Source organism: Camelus dromedarius, chromosome 1 (genome assembly GCF_036321535.1).
Source record: "Camelus dromedarius isolate mCamDro1 chromosome 1, mCamDro1.pat, whole genome shotgun sequence".
NCBI lineage: Eukaryota > Metazoa > Chordata > Mammalia > Artiodactyla > Camelidae > Camelus > Camelus dromedarius.
The window spans coordinates 46,497,913-46,510,867 of NC_087436.1; the positions used below are offsets into that span (position 1 = coordinate 46,497,913).

The following is a 12,955-nucleotide window of genomic DNA, read 5'->3' on the forward strand; positions in this document are numbered from 1 at the left end:
AATTTGGGAAATTCATAAAGCATAAACCAGAAAAATAAAGTCACTCACAATCAGCTTCTTAGAGATAACTATTGCTAACATTTTAGTGACATTTAGATAGCTCTTTTTGCCTATGTGCAAATATAGATTAGATACTGAATTTTCACTTGCATAAGATTATACAAAGTATTTTTGTAATCTGCCTTTTTAACTGAAGAATATGTAGTGGATATACTTCTATATTGATAAATAGATATCAACATTAACTTTAATGGCTACATGGCATTCTACAGTGTAGATGTACTTAACTGTAACCTGCTTGGATGATCACCTATTGGTGTATTTTAAGTGCTTTGTACTTTTGAGAGTGGATTTCTTGATGCAACTGGTGAAGACCTGAGTGACCCATCTGAATTGGTCTGGAACAAATAGATATGATTCGTACAGATGCAAGAACTCGAGCAGAGAGGCCCGGAGAGCAGGTCCTGGACTTCAGGATCCTGTGGAATTAGAACTTGAGGCAAGTTTAATCAGATGTCTGAGGAATAAGGAGCCACCAGAGACATCTTTAGTCCAACAACAACAACAACTAATCATAATCATAATCATAATACAAAATCTTAATCCTTTAGAGCTGGGAGAGGGCTAGCATTTAATCTATCCCTACCCACTGCATAGAATAAAAGCCATGCCCCACAGAAGCTCAAGAAATTTGCTGTGTCCCAAGACCAGAAGTAGAAAAACCTGGGATTAGACTGGAGGCTTCCTGAAGCTGCTTTCCTATTTTATGTGAAAATTAAAGGCAAAAGAAACATTAGTATGAAGGAGTTTTTAAGAAGCAATTACTCAGAAGGAACACAAGATAGAGAATCAGAAGACCTGGATTCTAATGTCACATCTGCCTCTTTGCAGCTCTTTGCTTCTGAAAAAGTTAATTCCCCTCTCTGAATGTGTTTCTTCATCTATTAAGAATGACTGGCCTGGTTCCTTTCAACTAAAACATTGCCCTGTTTTGTGAGTGCTTCTGCTTAGGGAGAAGCAGGTGTCAAAATGAGTTCATGGGGTAAATGGTGACGCATGTAGGTTCTGAAAGGGTCTGTGGGGAACTTGAGATGACGTGATCATTTACACAGCCAGTGTTGCCCCAGCTACTGCTCACCCTTCATCCGAGGCACATGGGGCAGATAGAGGTGGGGAGAAAACCAAATGTATGGAAATATTTATAATGGCCGGGTCTCTGTACCCATGGGCAGCTGTTGCACCTTTAGTCCTCTAGGCAAACACTCTTCCCCTGACATAGTCCTGGAATGACTCAGGGCTTTTCCTCGGAAATAACGAACGTTCTGCTCATTCCCAGCATCCTGCCTTTCACAGGCTCCTCCCCCAGCGAACCCTGACCCTTCATTTACCTCTGCTTTTCAATTCTGTTTCGGTGTTACCTGCAGGACTTGGATGCGTCACTGCGGGGTTAACATCTCTCCCATCTTCTTCCTGGGTCCCTGTCTCTTTTCCCACCACTGTCTTTTGCCACAGCTGAGACACAGAACCATCTCTTGCCACTGAAATTATAGGTCTTTTCCAACTTCCCAGTAGAGGAGTCTTGCCATCTTCATCTCTCACCAGAGCCATAAGGGCTTCATGTATTTGCCTCTCCTGTATTCATTCATTTCTGTAACATAGATGTGCTGGACAATTATTATGTGCAAGGTATGGTTTCTAGGTAGTGTGGAAAGAGGCATAAACAAAATAAAGTTCATATTCTAGTGGTGGAGAGGGTGTGGGGCTGGGAAATGGAGTGGCCAAAAAAAACAAAGAATGCCCAATCAAATTTGAATTTCAGATAAACAACCCATCATTTTTAATATGATATGTCCATTCAATATTTGGGATATACATAACTAAAAATGACTTGTTTATTTGAAATTATAATTTAGTTGTGTGTCTTGCATTTTTATTTCCCAAGTCTAGCAATCCTACTGGGGGACATAGAAAAGAAACAAAAAATTCTGCCTTAGGTGGTAATTAACGCAATAAAGAAACCAAAGATAGTGGGCATAGGGAGTGGTGCTGTGTGTGTGGCGGTTGCAGGGTGGATTCCAGGCAACCCCTGTAATAAGGGGACAGTTGAGCCAAAGCTAAGAGGGTGAGAGAGTAAATCCCTGGATATCTGAGGGACGATGTTCCGCGGGAGAGAACCCCAGGTGCACAGGCCCTGGGCTGGCTCCTGCTTAGCATCTTGAAACAGAGTTCAGTGTGGCTGGAGTGGGTGAGAGAGAAGTGGCAGCAGGTGAGCTCAGAGAAGCAGCAGGTACCAGACTAGCAGGGGCCCTGCTGAGGATTTTGACCTTCTCAGTGCAATGGGTCAGACTTGGAGAGAACTGAGTGAAGGAATTCTAAGACTGACTTGTTTTTAGGAGAATGCTGGAGATGGCTGGGTGACAAGGAGACAGGTTAGGAGGTCCCTAAAGTCAGCTGCTAACCTGCACGACTGTGGCTCCCTTGGCCCCTCAACATCCTCTACTCCAGAGCTGTCTTCTGCTCTCGACCTCACACCCATTAACCTACCTTGGAGTCCTGTGGTGGGTGTTTACTCCACAGTGGTGTCTCCATGGTGAAGTCTCACTGGATGTTGACCTGCTTGAATACTGATTGTGTGCCTTCCCTGCTTTTAAAGGCTTTTGGTTGATCACATCTCCTAATAATTATAGAATTTCATCATTTAAACCAATGCTGTTTGATAGAAATATAACACAAGCTCCAAATACAAGCCACATATGTAACTGTGAATTTTCTAGTACCCACATTTTTTAAAAGCTTTTTTTAAAAGCAGGTGATGTTAATTTTAAGACTATATTTTATTTAACTCAGTATATCTAAAACGATCATTCCAACATCATATAAATCAGTATTTCAAGATTAATAGTATTCACATTAATGAGATATTTTACCTTTTTTTTTTAACAACTAAGTCTTCAAAATCAGTTTATGTTAAAACATCACATCTCAAAAATGAGCCTCATTTCCAGGGCTCAAAATCCACACGTGGCTAGTAGTACCATATTAGACAATACAGGTTTAAACTCTGCCCATTTTCGAGGGTTAGCCCATGTGTAGTCTTTATGGCATGGAAGCAGAAGGTCAAGGAGAAGTGGGACAATCATCCAGAGAACAAATGGAATCAAATAATGTAAGACTGAGAGCATTTTTTCATATAAATTCTAAATACATTGGTGCTAGACATCTATAAAATGGTGTATATTCCCAACAAAAAATAGATGACCAATTTTGTGATTATTCAGTTTATTTATACAGTATAAGAATCTACTGTGGGCTACTCTGCTTTTATTAAGGCTATGTGGCTCGATTTCTGGTTTTTGATTCCAACTTGTCCCTCTACTTTGTGCTACTTAATACCAAGCTGCACAGTCCTAAATATGTTTAACTGTAACATCAACAAAGATTTTGTTTCTCATTGAATGCAGTGATTGGCAATCTCCAAAATACCGGTGGGTTGTGTTTTAGATGTCACGTCTGTATATAGACAACACATACAGACAAAACTGTTCTAAGGATGAATTAGTTCAGCGGGCCAACTCACACAAACTTAAAAAGATGGTGGAGCTAAATCGTAGTATTAATGGAATAATCTGGATCTCTCTTAAGTCAAATTTCTTAAACTACGGGTGTGTATTCCTGGGAGCTCATGGAAGTGTGCAGGAGCACAAAAAGACAAAGGGATTATCCAGGGCATTGATGACACTAAGTTTGGGGCTAGGATTCTTAGTTTATATTTTTGTGTGGTAAAATGCTACGTTTCTAGAAATTTCAAGGTAAAATATGTTGGTCATTTTCTGCCTCCTGCCTTCACCCAAGTTTATGTTCATACACACTTGCCGTTATGGAGCTAGAGTGAAAGCCTAAACTCAACTTAAGTAGAGAGAGAGAATAAGTACGAACGGAGAACAGAAACCCCATTTTCGTGATTCTTCCCAAATAGTTATATCTGAAAGCCCCTGTGGGTGCCTCACTGCCTTCAGAGACCCCTCCTCTACCAAGGGTTGTTTACCCAGTAGCTGCCAAAGCCTCTGAGGCCCTGACACCTTACAGAGGGTCGCCCCACTCCCCACCATGCCCGCCTGCAAAAGAGGAGGGACTAACAGCCGGTCCTGCTCACCACTCGAGCCACTGCAATCCTTCTGCTCACTGTCGCTGTCGGGAAGAAAGGCCCAGTCCACCCAGTGTTTTACAGAGTTATCAGCGACCATCTTCAGTCTATTTTATTATACATACAGACCAACCCCACTCACTCCAGAGGTATGAGAACAACCTTAAGACTGATACCATATTATGCTCAGTATCACTCCTTCCGTCTGCAGCTGGTATATGTTCCTTATAGAGCAGTCCGTGCCTTGTCCACCAGGAATATGTTCAAAGACCCCCAGTGGATGCCTGAAACCAAGGACAGTACTAAACCCTATACATACTATGTTTTTTCCCTATACGTACATACCTATGACAAAGTTTAATTGAGAAACCAGGTACAGTTAGAGAACATCCAAATTGCCAGCATTCAGGGCCATTATTAACTGAAATAGGAATTACTTGAACACAAGCACTGTGATACTGTGACAGTCCATCTGATAACCTAGCTGTGGCTACTAAGTGACTAACGTGCAGGATATGCTGGACAAAGGGCGGATGAATCACGTCCTGCGTAGGAGGGAGCAGGGTGGCACTGGTTTTCATCATGCTACTCAAAACTGTGCACAGTTTAAAACTTCTGAATACTTTGTTTCTGGAATTTTCTGTTTAGTATTTTCAGACCTTGGTTGACCACGGATAGCTGAAATTAAGGAAAGCAAAAACTGAGGATAAGTGGGGACAATTGTAGTTATTTTCGTCTTCTGTTTAGAGGAGTGCTTTCTGAAAATGCAGTGCTTAAGAGAAACAAATCTGTATCGGCAAGGTGAATATAACATTATACTATGCTAAACATTTAAAGCTATAAACCATTTTAAATTCCCATCACCAGAATGGAAAGCAATTGTGATTGAAGTAACAGTGAGCAATATTACTGTTAAAGACATTTCTCTTTAACACTCAATTTCGTGAAAAAACTACATTCCTTTCTATCTTTAAGTGTTCTTTCAAGCTGCACATGAATAGCAGTACCTGAAATAATTGTAAGAGCCCTGAGTGATGTTTTACATTAGAGTTCTAAAGAATGTCTGATCTAAAAAAAGAAAGAAAGCAGTAGCATCATTCTTAAAAGTCCGTCCAAATTATTTTTAGCTTAAATGCAAAACTTGTCATTTGTTACTAATACACTAGGAATAGCCTTAGAATTTAAAGCATAGTACAGAAAACCCCGTCAATCTATCTGTAGTTAAAAGGTTAACTGCTGTTTTTCTTTATTCCTATCTTTGGAATGTCCTTGGTACTTGTGAATACGAGATGTATTCAGAAATAGATGAACAGATTATCCAATTAACATGAGACTAGCTCTCCACACACACACAATCTAATTCTCATTTTTTCTGTACTTTTCTGATATATCTTTCTGTAGGTGTACATTTTTACTAAATTGTGTGGTACTATATCATTGTAACTTTATTTGAAGAGGCATCATAATAATATTTTGTCCTCTTACACCAGAAAATATTCATGCCTCCATGACAAATGCTTCATTCTTCACTGAGACTTCCCTTTGATTTCTGTTTATTGGGCCTCTTTATAAAGTGCAAGAAAACTTTGCTCAAAGTAAAAAGTTCCATCCCATTTAGATGTCTCCTAAGTTATTTATGCAGATATCTTTTTTTTTTTTTTTTTGCAATCAAAAATAAGCTCTCTGAGCACAGGCACCTATCATGTCTATTTCATCTTTATGTCCCATGAAACACTCAGCCCAAAGTAAAACATATAATAAATTTTCACTAAATGTTAGTTGAATAAATTAACGTCTTCCAGAATCCCACTGCTTGGCCCTAGTACTCAGAGTTGTATAGCATTTCTTATTTAACATTCTTTTAATACAACCTGGGAAACTACATTTGAACAATCACAGAATGTTCCACAACCTCCTAATCTGAATTTGAATGTATTTTTCTTGACATAATTTATTGAAAAGGTAAAATGCTTTGAGTCATTTTTCCTTCTTTTCATCTTCCCTGGGCTCACTCAGGAAACAGCCTTACTCACTTCTTAGCTTTAAAATCTTGCTAGTTACCTATTAACCTTCCAAGGGATAAATGTAAAACTGAGCACCAGTAAATTCTCATTTGTGCTTATTAAAGTAGCCCCAAAAGTAATTAAAACTGTGATATACAATGCTGACGAAGTTGTGAAAAAGTAACAGAGTAAGGGTCTAGAAAAGCAGATAAAATTCAGATCCCCTTTGGAAAGCAATTTAGAAATATTTACAGAGGTGTTTATTTTAGTTTATCTTTAGTAGCAAAAATTAGAAACAGCCTAAGTATTCAGTGATTTGGGACAGATTAACTACAAAATGTTCATGCCTGATTTTGATAGCTGATAACCTATTCACAAGACAATGACAAATACTGTCTAAAAACAAATGTGTGGTATAAAATAATAAAAAATCAGCATGTCAAACTATGTAATAAGCTTACAATTGCTTGAAATATGTAAGCATAAATTTAAAAGACTAGAAGGAAATAGGACAAAATGAAAACAGTTATTATAGAGTGATGGGATTATGGATGCAATTTTTTGTTTCCTTTTATGTTGAAAGATTATTTTAACAAAATATGAAATCAAAGGGAAAAAAGGATCAAGTTTTAGTCCCTCGATGTTCATATTTTAAGAAGGATGTTATGCAGATACCTAAGCAACGTTTGTCTTCCTTGCTTCAAAATCTCAGCATGTATTTCGTCTCGTTCCAGGGGCTTAACTATTTTTTTTAAATAACTCTGGCTACCATAGCTATTCTTTGAAAGTCTAAACAAAGTGTGTATTGTTCCCTGGCAGCATCTCTTGTTTGCATTAAACCATGAGTTATGATATTAGTGCATCCTGTTGCAAGTTCTTTGAAGAAAGCTCTTTTTCTGGCCGCTTAGTAGATGATAGTCGTCTTTCAGGGTGTATTCAATTTCCAATGGAGTTCTGACCCTTGGTTTTGTACAAATGATACATCAAAAATTTTCTTATAATGGCCATCGTTACTCCAAGTCAACATATTTGCCATTTTACCAAGGAGCGTGCAAGAGTTATGATTACAGTGTAACTTTTTAAACTTTATATATGAAGCAGAGTTTCTTCCATGAGTAAAGACTTCAGCAATTACAATAATCTAGTATAATAGTAAAATATTTTTTGCTCTTCTAGAAAGACACTGCAAGCTTCACATTGCTTAGTTTATCTGATAGGTGTACAAAAATCATCTTTATGTAAGTTACGTTTAATTCAGGTTTCTGTACATTCTGAAAGGTCATTATAAATGAGGAGTATAAACCAAATGACAATGAGGATAGAAATATTCAACATCGACTCCCAATTTCTACATGCATTCATTCATCCAGCAGTGCATCATTGTGTTAAAAGCACAATGCTCTTAAGTCAGAGTTGTATAAATCTGGAAAAATTACTTTACCTCTCTGTGCCTTAGTTTCTTCATCTATTAAATAGAGATAAAGATAGTACTTGCCTCAGAGAAATTTGTGAGAATTGAGTTAGTGAACGTAAAGTTCCTGGCACTTAAGAAATGTTACTGTTTTACTAATGTATATGTTTTTGAAGGTAAGAGCACAAATATTAAAATGTCACAACTCTTGCCCTCCAGGCAACTTAGAAAGCATTCTTAAAAGTCAACTAAGTTTGCTGTGAACCTAAAACTGCTCTAAAAAATAAAGTCTAATTTTTAAAAGTCAACAAAGGAGCAACTTTTTAACTGTCAGTGGAAAGAAACTTGTCTAGGAGTTGAAGTGCATAATAAATGGCTTTGGGAATATTTTTGAATGAAAATGAAATTCTAGTTGCTGTAAGTTTAGCCAAATGAAACTGTTAAAAGCCACAATGTCTTTCTTTTTTCTCCTAGTTGTACAGAGCTACAATTGACATATAACACTGAATTAGTTTTAGGTGTTCAAAATAATGGTTTGACATATGTATATGTTATGAAATGATTACCACAGTAAGCTTAGTTAATATCCAAAATCTCACATAGTTACAAATTTCTGCCTTGTGATGAGAACTTTTAAGATCCACTCTCTTAGCATCTTTCAAATATACCATACAGTACTGTTAACTTCAGTCAGGGTGAAGACTACCTTTCCTTTACTTCTGAGCACTTCAGGGGACTTTCCCTCTTTGGAAGACAACTGCAGGTTCAGAGTCTAGAAAGACTGATGCACATCACCATCTTTCTGAAATAGGAAATTTTTCTAGCTAATAGCCATCGTATTTTCCCCAAATGCCTGTCACTCTATGACAATGGAAACCACGAATCTGGAGGTTTATTTTAATTGTCTTTACAGGGAAACTGGAAAGAGAAATCAAAGCCGTTTTTCACTTTTGTGTCAAATGTGTCTAAATGAATTAAATACATGTTCAGAGATGTGTATATTCTTCAAGATTTAGATTTGGAGATGCTCATTTGGTGAAGTCTAATAAATATAATGATTTAGTCTCTATTTTCCTAAGCTGATGAATCATTTAAAAGTTCTCCATCAAGAAAGTCTTAAATTTCCAAATTAGTTTTATTCAATCTTTTACTAAGTCAACAAATACTTATTTGATGTCCCTAGCACCATGCTAGCTATTAATTTCCATTGGTAATTTGCTTTCCCTTTCTTAGTGAGAGAAGACTGAATACAGGAAATTAACCCTGCTGTACCCTTGGTCCCAGCACATGAAATTTTGGACCAAACAAGCTAACTTGTGTAACGTAACCACTTATATTCTGTGTGCAGCCAGAGCATTATTGGATGGTTATATCCTCTGATGATCTATATAATGTGTTGATTTTGTCCATTTTATTTAGTAGTATCTATTTTTCAATTTGAGGGTGAGCCCGGGTTGCCTGGAGCAGTTGGACAGAATGGAATACCAGGGCCAAAGGTTAGTACCAAGAAAACCAAGCAGAATCATTTGAGACATGAGTTTTCATGATGCTGTAAGCTATTACAACTTTTTTATATCCCACTGGTTTTACTTGAATGGAATCTTTGTCAATAATGTAGTATTCTATAGTGTAAAACTTTGTGACTAAAGAATAAATTAAGTTTGTAATTCTCATTAGCATTAAGATTGTAGAGAAACAAATGGGATATGATTCTCCAAAATTTTATTTCTGGTATACTTAAATATATGAGAAAGCCTATGTTTAAAGTATGACTGTTATCATTTTACCACCTAATGAGCATATTAAAACGTAGGCCATGTCCATACTGCCAAAATTTGCATGATTTTTATAAGACATACTGAAGAAGATGTTCACAGTGCCTCTGTGACTTTTCCTCAAGATTTGGCCACCTCCAGGACTGACACAACATAACCAGTTAATCAAATGAAAAGCATAATAAAGATGTGGCATGTTTGAAATTTAAAAATGGATGTAGCCTGAATTACTAAGCAGGGAAAAAATGTAATGAGGATTTGTGGGTTTTTTTTTTTTTTGGATTCCAAGTTTTCTTTGTTTCTGAAAGAACAAATGAATCTGTTAAATATAAAAAGATTGGTGACAGTTTAGTTTAAACCAAACAGGCAGACAAATCCGAAATCCTTTGATGAGTGACCATCCCTTGAAGTACAAAACTAACGTCTAATCCCATCAGCTGTGCTGGTGTGTATCCATACCCACAGATGCCTGTCAGCTGATTTTTCAGATCACATTGCTATTGACAAGCACCTAAGACAGACTTAAAATTTATAGACCTGTCCTTTGTCCTTCAGGAGAGGAAAGAAAATACTCCTTCTGGGACTACAGCCATTTTCCTGTCTTCTTCCCTCTCTAGCTCCACGCTAAAAAGCCAAATGATAGGCGTTAATGCTTAATGCATGTTCTCAGTACTATTCTTCTGTTGCCTAGCGACCATCAGGACGGATGTTGAGCAGTGCAAGGTAACCAGAAATTCAGAAAGCCAAAGGGTCAGGCCGACTTTCAGGGAGTGAAAAGAGTGTTGCCTTCAAACTGACTTTTAGAGTGGATTATAATTTTAAAAAACACAGTAACCACCTTAAAAATAATTCTTAAAGCAATCTGATCTTATTACAATGCTTTCTTAACCTGTCCTTGAGAGAATTATTATTACAATGTGTGTGATTTGCTTTAGAACTCTCTGACTCCGTCCCCTGTCCCTTCACGGGTAAAGTGAAAATGAGATCCTTTCCAGAACACAATTTTGCATTTTAGTCCTCATACTGTCATGGTCATCATTTTGAGTAAAGACATTTCTCCTAAACTCTCTTAGATTCTGCCCCATTCTGTTATCTTTTCTGAAAGAATCAGTGTCTAATAAAGGACCCCTGATTTGTACATGCTGGTTAACAACAGGTTGAAGACAGTTTGCAACATTGGGAAGGGGCCCAAGCTCAGGCTTTAGCGTTTATGGTCATGTCAGAGGAAGACAGGTAGGCGAACTACACGGGTACTCTGGACCCCTGAAATAATCCATGCACCAGGGATTGCTTTGAATAAGATTTTGTGGAAGGATGTGCTTGTTCACCTTATTGAGTCTGATTTTGGGCAGAATAAAAAGTCATCTCAGAAGCCTCTCGAGACGTTGAATAGCCACAACATTGTTCTCCGTAGGTCCCAAAGCCAAATGTTGCCTGATAATCTTAAATATTTTTCTTTAGCCTCAAAAGCAAAGAATAAAGGTTACATTTGCTATGGATATCCATACTCAATTCTCCAGGAAGCTCATCTTACCATTTGCTTTTATATAGCCACTATACATTCCCAAAATAGAAAGTGTCACTTATAATTTATCTAGTATGTTCAATATCTCGTTTTGTTTGGTGTTGCTTAATGAGGCATTTTATAATTTAATATATCATCCAATCTTTGTTCTTTTGCCCAGGGAGAACCTGGAGAACTAGGAGAAAAGGTGAGAGTGAGTCTGCGTATTTTTATCTATTTTCCCCCAAAGAGGTATCAAAGTGAACTTTATTCAAGTATGGACGCGTAGATAGAGGTATACAGGAGTACCTTGGAGACATTACAGGTTGGGTTCCAGACCACTGCAATAAAGCAAATAATGCAATAAAGCAAGTCACATGATTTTTTGGTTTCCCAGTGCCTATAAAAGTTGTGTTTACCCTATGCTGTAGTCTGTTAAGTGTTCAATAGCATTATGTCTAAAAAACCAATGTGCTTACCTTAATTCAAAAAATAATGCAACGCAAAGTGGCCATAAACCTTCAATTTGTAAAAAGCACAGTGTCTTCAAAGTGCAATACAGCAAAACAATAAAACAAGGTATGCCTATATATATAGATATAGATAAATATAATGACCACTGTTTTTTTCAAATTGTTAATTAGTGGAAGGAGAAAATAGTATAATTCGTATGTGAGTACAGAAGTTTGGGTAAAAAGATTTAAATGAATGGAGGGGAATGGAGCAAATTTAAACATTCTATGTCAGGCTTTTAAGTGGCTTTCAAAAATCCCTAGGCCTGCAAAAGTTCTATTCTACCTATTTGCTAGTGCCATTCCAAAACTTTTCTAAGCATCCATGTCTTTCTCTAGTGCTTCTTAGGTCACTGGGTTAAAGAGATACAGATGTTTACCTGCAGCAAATATACTGATAGTTGCCCCACAAAGAATTCCCATAAAAATCAGAAAGAGAAACAGCAGGAGTAGTAGAGTGCATATGTTCAATTTCTCTTAGATGGACATTCTTTCTTACTACTTTGGGGGACGGTCTCATGCTGTTTCCTTTCACAGTGTTTGAGAAGGGTGCTGTCTGTGTAGGAAACTACCAGGATATCACATAATGCTCTTCATAAGTGATACGATCTTTCTGACAAATCAGTATTCATCACCACTAATCCCCAAAGAAGTACATCTACAGATCCAGCAAACTTCGTGAATGTAAATGTATTTTTGTATTTTGTAACGCAAAACTAGAAAGACATTCATTTAAAGGGAAGGAGAGCAAAACAGAGGGGCAGCTCAGTCAAACCTTTCACCTCAGGACCACTCTGAGCCAGTTTTCCTAATAAGAATGTTTGTCTTGTTTGTTTTGTTTTCTAATAAAGAGATTTCCAAGCAATTTTTTAAAGTGTGCTAATGGGCTGCCTTCAAAGACCCCTCACAACTGGTGATCAGTACATTTATTTGGCATCCAGCCAATTCATGGTAATTAATTTGAAATTCATTAGTCATCAGATGGCTCTTTTGTGTAGAAATTAAGGAGGGAAAAGGAACAATGCCAGCCCCATTCCAGGCACTCATCAGATACAGTGGCTCAGGCTCCCCGGCCACGGTGGTGGACCTGTCACCATAAAAGAATGCCTGAGCATCTTAGCTTCATGCTTATTTGAAATGAGAAAAGAAAATGAAGAGAAAAAGTTAAAATCTCCCTCCCTCTTCATCCCTCCCTCTCCCAGGGAAACTAATACCAATAGTGTCTCTGTGATTTTATGGAAATTTTTAAATGATAGAAAAGTGAGCTCTTATGAAGCTAGACAGAAGGGTATCCCAGCTTATGGAATGTATGAACAATGATGCATTGTATTGCTAATGGCTATCATTAACAGCTTCGGATGTGTCAGATAACTTCTCTAGTTGCTTTAGACACAAGAATTGTTTATTTCTTAAAACCCCATAATATATTCTTGCCCTTACATTACACAAGTGAGAAATTTTATGGGAAAAGAATTTCATTTGCCCAGTAGGTACTGGAGCTGGGCTCTGTCTCTCTGGCTCCAAAGTTCATGATTTTTCCACTGGAACATGCTGTAAGACTTCGAGAATTCAGAATTTAAGGAAGCAAACATGGCTAACAAACAAT

The 12,955-nt window shown here is 37.5% G+C and overlaps 1 protein-coding gene across 1 annotated transcript in view; it reads left to right on the forward strand.

Moving 5' to 3' along the window:
• Window positions 1–12,955, forward strand: part of COL25A1 (collagen type XXV alpha 1 chain) — a 415,084-nt gene that overhangs the window by 325,918 nt on the left and 76,211 nt on the right. The window contains exons 13-14 of the mRNA XM_010981063.3: window positions 9,001–9,054; window positions 11,019–11,045. Coding sequence (XP_010979365.1) covers window positions 9,001–9,054; window positions 11,019–11,045 — 81 coding nt within the window. The remainder of the gene's footprint in view (window positions 1–9,000; window positions 9,055–11,018; window positions 11,046–12,955) is intronic.